The sequence below is a fragment of the Phocoena phocoena genome, chromosome 9 (genome assembly GCF_963924675.1).
Source record: "Phocoena phocoena chromosome 9, mPhoPho1.1, whole genome shotgun sequence".
NCBI classification, from domain to species: Eukaryota; Metazoa; Chordata; class Mammalia; order Artiodactyla; family Phocoenidae; genus Phocoena; species Phocoena phocoena.
Genome location: NC_089227.1, coordinates 55541395 through 55547439, shown reverse-complemented (window position 1 = coordinate 55547439; position 6045 = coordinate 55541395). Strand labels below are relative to the sequence as shown.

Below are 6045 nucleotides of genomic sequence, written 5' to 3'. Positions count from 1 at the left end.
TGAAAATACTACGCCTAACTCTTTTGTGTGGAAAAAACACTTTTTAAACAAAGCTAGCATGTATTGAATACATTTTTTTCCTTCTCCCAAGAATTGACGTAAACACCAAAAAGAAAATACTTCTTGTTTGAGCTCAGAGAAATGAAGCATTCTGTTTGGAATCTTAATGACGATGGCCCCAAACTTATCTAATTAAATGTTCCTTCATAATGAAGAAAATTATTTTCAAAGTTAATGAATTTGCAAGCAGAAACGTTGCTGTCTTCCTAGAATGAATTACCCACATTCCTTACATACATATTTCAGTTAAACACTAATTAATGTTGGCGCTTAAAACACGTGGGATTGAGTTCGCTGTGAAAGTGAACTTTCCTTTGTTTTTGGACAGGATAAAAAGACCACAATTTCCCTTCATATAGACATCGGGCTGCACATATAAACTTAATTCTAGATTTTGGACAAAATGGAAATTATTTCATCAAAACAATTCATTTTACTGACTTTAGCCACTTCAATCTTATTAACATCAAACATCTTCTGTTCAGATGAATCAATGATGCCCAATCTTCACAGCAAAAAGAATTATGACAAATATTCTGAGGTAAGTTTTTAACTCTATCTAACATGACTAGCATAAACTACTGAACATTTGTCCTGAGTCCAGTGCTTTTGTAAAGAGTAAGGAAGAAGTTTGTGTTTTGTTTTTTGTCACACTTCAGCCTTCGCATGGCAGCGTATGGCTCTAACTTGTATTTGGTAGCACAACAGCACACAGCTTGGCCTCTCACGACCATTTTAGAGCAGAGTTTGATACTTTGCAAGCATAAGGCGCATTAATTTTCGATTTGACTCAGAAGTGCACAGCTGTAATAAGTAGCTGCAGAAATAAGTACTGGATACATTTCAGCTGGACATTTGAATTGTCTTTCTATATCAAAGCAAAATGTTTATCCCTAGATGGTGGAATTCCCTGTTATTTTTTTTTTTGTTCTCTATGCCTTTATAGAATTTCCCAAATTTGCTGAAATGAATAGGTATTACTTTTTACAATCAGAAAACAGTTATTTAAAAATCTTCACATGGACAAACTTTCATGGTAAAACTAAATCCAATTAAATATTTGCCGTATTTTAAGTGGTTGCTTTAAAGTTGGTATAGTAGTGGTGTAGTAACCCACAAACCAATCGGTGTTTTACTAATATAATTTACATACTGACAAATGCAATCAATTTCTTGAGAAATGCTTTTAGAGTGGAACTCTGAATATGAACAGGTAAAAAAGAAGTCTCCTCCAGCTGTACCCCAAAATGTGGCTAGCATCTCTGCTTTCATGAGCCCACCACTTTGGCTTTTAAAGAGGAGGGAAACAAGAGAAATGGAGAGGCAGTGGGAGGTGTCTCTAAAAGCAAAATATAAAAATCTATGACATAGTTCATAAACAACATGAATCAAAGCTGAAGGAGAATAACTGCAGTAAAATAAACTTTTGCCTCATTTCACTACTTCATTATGTTCTTGCTGCTCGAACACATTGCTGCGTTAATATTTTATAGTTGTCTTACAATAGTCCAGGGACGGTGAAACTAGATTGCTTTAAGAAGCTTAATACAAATTATTTATTTTAAAAATTCTACACATGAAAGCACAAACTTTGTTCATAGCTTTAACAATCCTACAGATTAAAGTCTGGATTTAACTTAATTTGGGGTTTAAATCCATTGCTTATAATAATAATGTTATTTTAATGGTTATTTCTAATTATAGCCTAGAGGAGATCTCTGCTGGGGAAAAGAAAGAAGTCTCAATTTCGAAGAGTTAAAAGACTGGGGTCCAAAAAACGTCATTAAGATGAGTACACCTGCAGTCAACAAAATGCCACCCTCAGTAGCCAACTTGCCACTGAGATTTGGGAGGACCGTGGAAGAAGAAAGAAGCACTGGGGCGATGGCCAACCCGCCTCTGAGATTTGGAAGCAATACAGAGGACAGCATCTCGAGACATGTTCCTAATCTGCCCCAAAGGTTTGGGAGAACAATAGCCAAAAGTGTCACCAAGACACTGAGTGATTTGCTCCAACAATCCATGCATTCATCATCTGCCAATGGGTTACTTTACTCCGTGACCTGCCAGCCCCAAGAAATCCAGAATCCTGATCAAAAGAACCTAAGGTAAATACTTGAATACCAATTAAAATGCATAGGCAGTTATGTAGAGCTAATCCAGAAAGTTTAAAAAGGCTTACGTGTTTTCGAAAGAAGTTTCTAAGAAAGATTTCTTGGAAGGCATAGGGAAATAAACACCTGTAAAGTGAGAGCTATAGAAGGTCAGTTATAATCATGACTACAGGTATGAAATAATGAGATAGCTTCCCCTAAGCCACATATGGGCATCCCTCTCATTACTCTACAGTCACTCACTAAGTAGTAACAAGCGATGACGGAATCGGGAATTCATGCCTATGACATATTGTCCAACATTTGACCTCTCTAGCATAAAAGGTCCTGCATGAGGGAGTTGCCTGCAGATACAAAGGACACCATCTCAATAACCCAGGTCTCAAATTCAGAAGATCTTTTTCCTCAACTTTAAATCAAAATTTATTTTTCCAGGATCTCATTTTATAAATAATTGCTGTTATTATAATCATTCTTTATACTGATATGTATTTATTGAATTATCTACTAGTACAAATCAGAGCACAAGCTACCACAAGAGGTTCAAAAATTTAATAAGCTACCTACCTATTATGTTCTAGTACAGAGCATATGTTAAAAAAATTTTTTATATAAAATTGAACCTGACCCTTTAGTTAAGACCTGAAGGAAATAAGGAGGCAGGTTGTGACATCTTATCAGTGAGAGCTTCTCAGAGCACTCCTGATTTATTTTTACCATGGTACTTATCCTCATCTGACATATTATATATTTAGGGTTCATCTTTTTTACTAGAATTTCAGTTCTATAAATCCCATAAGTTTTGTCCATTGTCGTATTCCCAATGCCTAGAACTGTCTGGCAGGTAGTAAGCCCTCAATATTTGATAGGATAAATGAAATGATATGAGAGGCACTAATAAGGTCTTACAGAGACTCAAAAAAAAAAAGAATGTTTCTTCATGTGGGAATCCAGGGATATTTCATGAGTTGGACTTTGAATGGTGACTCTATTTTGAACATTCAGAGACTAGAGGGAAGAGAGAGGGTATTTTCAGGCAAAGAGAGGAGTACGAGCAAAGGCACTAAAGCAAGGTGAGCCAAGAAGAGCTGGGGCTCAGTTTGGTGAGAAGAGGAAAGAAGACAAGAAGGGTGGGGTAAGAGCAGAGGGTGCAGATATTCAGAGCCACATAAAATATTCTGAATGTTGTTTATCAGGAAAAGGAGAACCACTGATGTTTCTGCTGAGGTCCTGAGATATTGTACAGGTAGAGGTTGGCAACTAATCAGATGTTGGGAGTGGGGTGGCGATGAGGGAGAGAGATGAGTCAACGGTAACATTGTCATTCGAAGTGCCCATGACAAATTCAGGATCCCATCAACATCTCACTCATTTCAAGTGCAACACAATTCAATGCAGGTATAATTAGGCAATTAGGGTCATGACCTGCATTTGCATATGCTTTCTTTTACATGCTATTGTTGTGATGGATGAGAATATTTTGTACTGCTTACATTTTAGGAGACTGGGATTGAAGAAAATAGATGATGCAGAATTGAAACAAGAAAAATAAGAAATCTGGAGCCTGTTCCTAAAGACGACATAAAGCTGTAACAACTCTGAGGTGACGACAACAAGGCATGAAGTCATTGCCCTCTCTTAATAGATTATCATTCACAGCAATTTTTCCTTCTCAGTACAGCTAATATATTGAAAGTTTTAAAAAAATGTAAAGAATATTGTAATGTAAAGATGAAATGAAAGATGAAGTAATTTTGTCTAAATAAAAAGAGCACTGGGGCTTCCCTGGTGGCGCAGTGGTTGAGAGTCCGCCTGCCGATGCAGGGGACACGGGTTCGTGCCCCGGTCTGGGAGGATCCCACATGCCGCGGAGCGGCTGGGCCCGTGAGCCATGGCCACTGAGCCTGCGCGTCCGGAGCCTGTCCTCCGCAGCGGGAGAGGCCACAACAGTGAGAGGCCCGCGTAACACATAAAAAAAAAAAAAAAAAAAAAAAAAAAGAGCACTGAATATACTTAAGAAGCCTCTAGTAATGGGGAGAAGAGGAGAGAGAGAGACTGATTTGCCACACCGCTATTGTATGAACACAGTCACACTTAAGTAAAAAATTAAATAGAGGAGTAGCCTGGCAAATTTTATGATGAATATTAAATAATTTAACAGAATAACATGTTCGACAAATAAATGAACATGAATAATAAATTATTTACAAATATTTTTATACACCTATTTCTGCCATTGCATCAACTGTTAGTGAATCCGTGATAGATTGAAAATTTTTTTTAAAGAAAGACAAAAGAAAAAGGCAGTTATTAGATACCTAAGTGTCTCTTCTATCTATATCTGGAAATTTGCCTTCTGGTGTGTCTCTTTTCTCCTCACTTAATATTTCAAGTTTTTGATTTGCAGAGAAAATCTAATCACACTCTTAAAACTAACAATTTATAAACACAGTACACCACCACGCGAATGCACAGTGATTCAACTTCTGTCATAGAATGAGAAGTCCTTAGTCAGATATTAATCAGTTTATTGAGCAACCTCAATTCCTTAGGGTGCAAGCCAGAAATGGTATTAATTCTCTCCCATCCTGCCCCCAGCTGGGCTGTGTTGAATCTCCTTTTCCTGCTCGCCTTAATGATACCCTGGACAGACTCTAAAACTTCCTCGTCACTTCTTGATATTAAAAAACTCAGTCAAGTCCAGCTGAAGATGGCAGCCTCATATCCAAAGGAAAGTTTCTCCTCCCCCATTGCTGGCAGGGCTGGGGGCTGGAAGGACGTGAAGTGGGAAAGGAGCAAGGCTGCTCTTTTTCTCTTCCGCCCCTTTCTCACCCCCGAGGAAGGGTGGTGGGAGGGAAAACGGTAGGCCTCTAGAAAAAAATCTCCTATCTTCTCCAGGGTGTTGGGTGGGCAAGGGAGGGGGATGGGCAGGATGGGGATGGGAATCAAGAGTCCCTGTCTCATCCTCTCTATATAATGTTGCTTCTTCTACAAGGGAGTTCTTCGGGAAGCACTGAGGGAACTTCACACTGCCTAGGTCAGTGACCTAAGAGACCTGGATGCTCCTTGATCTCTTCCAACCACCCTCATCCCACCTGTACTCTCCATGGCCTCTTATTGCCAAAAAGAAAGGCTCAAGACAGCTACCTTCTCAGCATCCACTTCATCTATAGAAAAGGCAGATGGCCTTGTCATGCCAAGGCAGGACTGAAGCTGCTCCTCGGCTGCCCCACCACTGCCCCCATTTGTCTCCAACCCCCTTTGCCCTGCTTAGGAGGGGCAGAGGCAGATCCGCAAGCCTACTGCCAATACAAAATACCCATCAGAAATGAACCACCAGTACCTGCTTCGTGATCCCACTCTGTATGAGTGATTTTCTAGGAACCTCTCTTGCTTGGTTTCGGGGTGAGGGGCAGCTGCAGCAGCCCCTTCCCAGTCAACCTCTCATATATCGCTGGGAGGGGCATGGGCCACAGCAGGGGCTGATGTGGCTCTGCCATCTCTTCGTAAACCCAGAAGGGGTGTCTGGCCCCCGCCATCCATGGTTTCCATTACAATGTCAAGTATGTAGAGCCTCTGTACTTCCAGATTTGGTCCCCAGTGGCCCATCCTGAGCAACATCCTGCTGCACTAATAAATAAATGAAAAGGCCAATCGATCCCCTGACACTACATGACGCAAGGAAATCTCTTGTCGTAGAACATGGGTTCTTTACCTAAACCTTTGAAATTTATGGAAAACGTCAGGTGAATAACCAGGTGTCAGCTGTCCCCTTAACCAGGTAGCTTACTCTGTTTTAGCCACTTGCCACCCCCTTCACCAGCTTCTACAAGAAATCCATTCGCGTAAGGAAGTTTGCGATCTCGCTGCA

General features: G+C 40.0%; 1 protein-coding gene across 1 annotated transcript; it reads left to right on the top strand.

Moving 5' to 3' along the window:
* Positions 1-463: 463 nt before the first annotated feature.
* NPVF (neuropeptide VF precursor) lies at positions 464-3726 on the top strand. The gene is made up of 3 exons (XM_065883977.1): positions 464-601; positions 1765-2168; positions 3675-3726. The coding sequence occupies exons 1-3, from the start codon at positions 464-466 to the stop codon at positions 3724-3726; spliced, it is 594 nt and encodes a 197-aa protein (XP_065740049.1).
* Positions 3727-6045: the final 2319 nt, after the last annotated feature.

Bases quoted from the DNA above. Each gene is read 5' to 3' on its own strand.
- NPVF (XM_065883977.1), top strand. From the start codon at position 464: ATGGAAATTATTTCATCAAAACAATTCATTTTACTGACTTTAGCCACT. The intron at 602-1,764 runs GTAAGTTTTTAA...TTCTAATTATAG, and splicing joins ATTATGACAAATATTCTGAG to CCTAGAGGAGATCTCTGCTG. The intron at 2,169-3,674 runs GTAAATACTTGA...CTTACATTTTAG, and splicing joins CCTGATCAAAAGAACCTAAG to GAGACTGGGATTGAAGAAAA.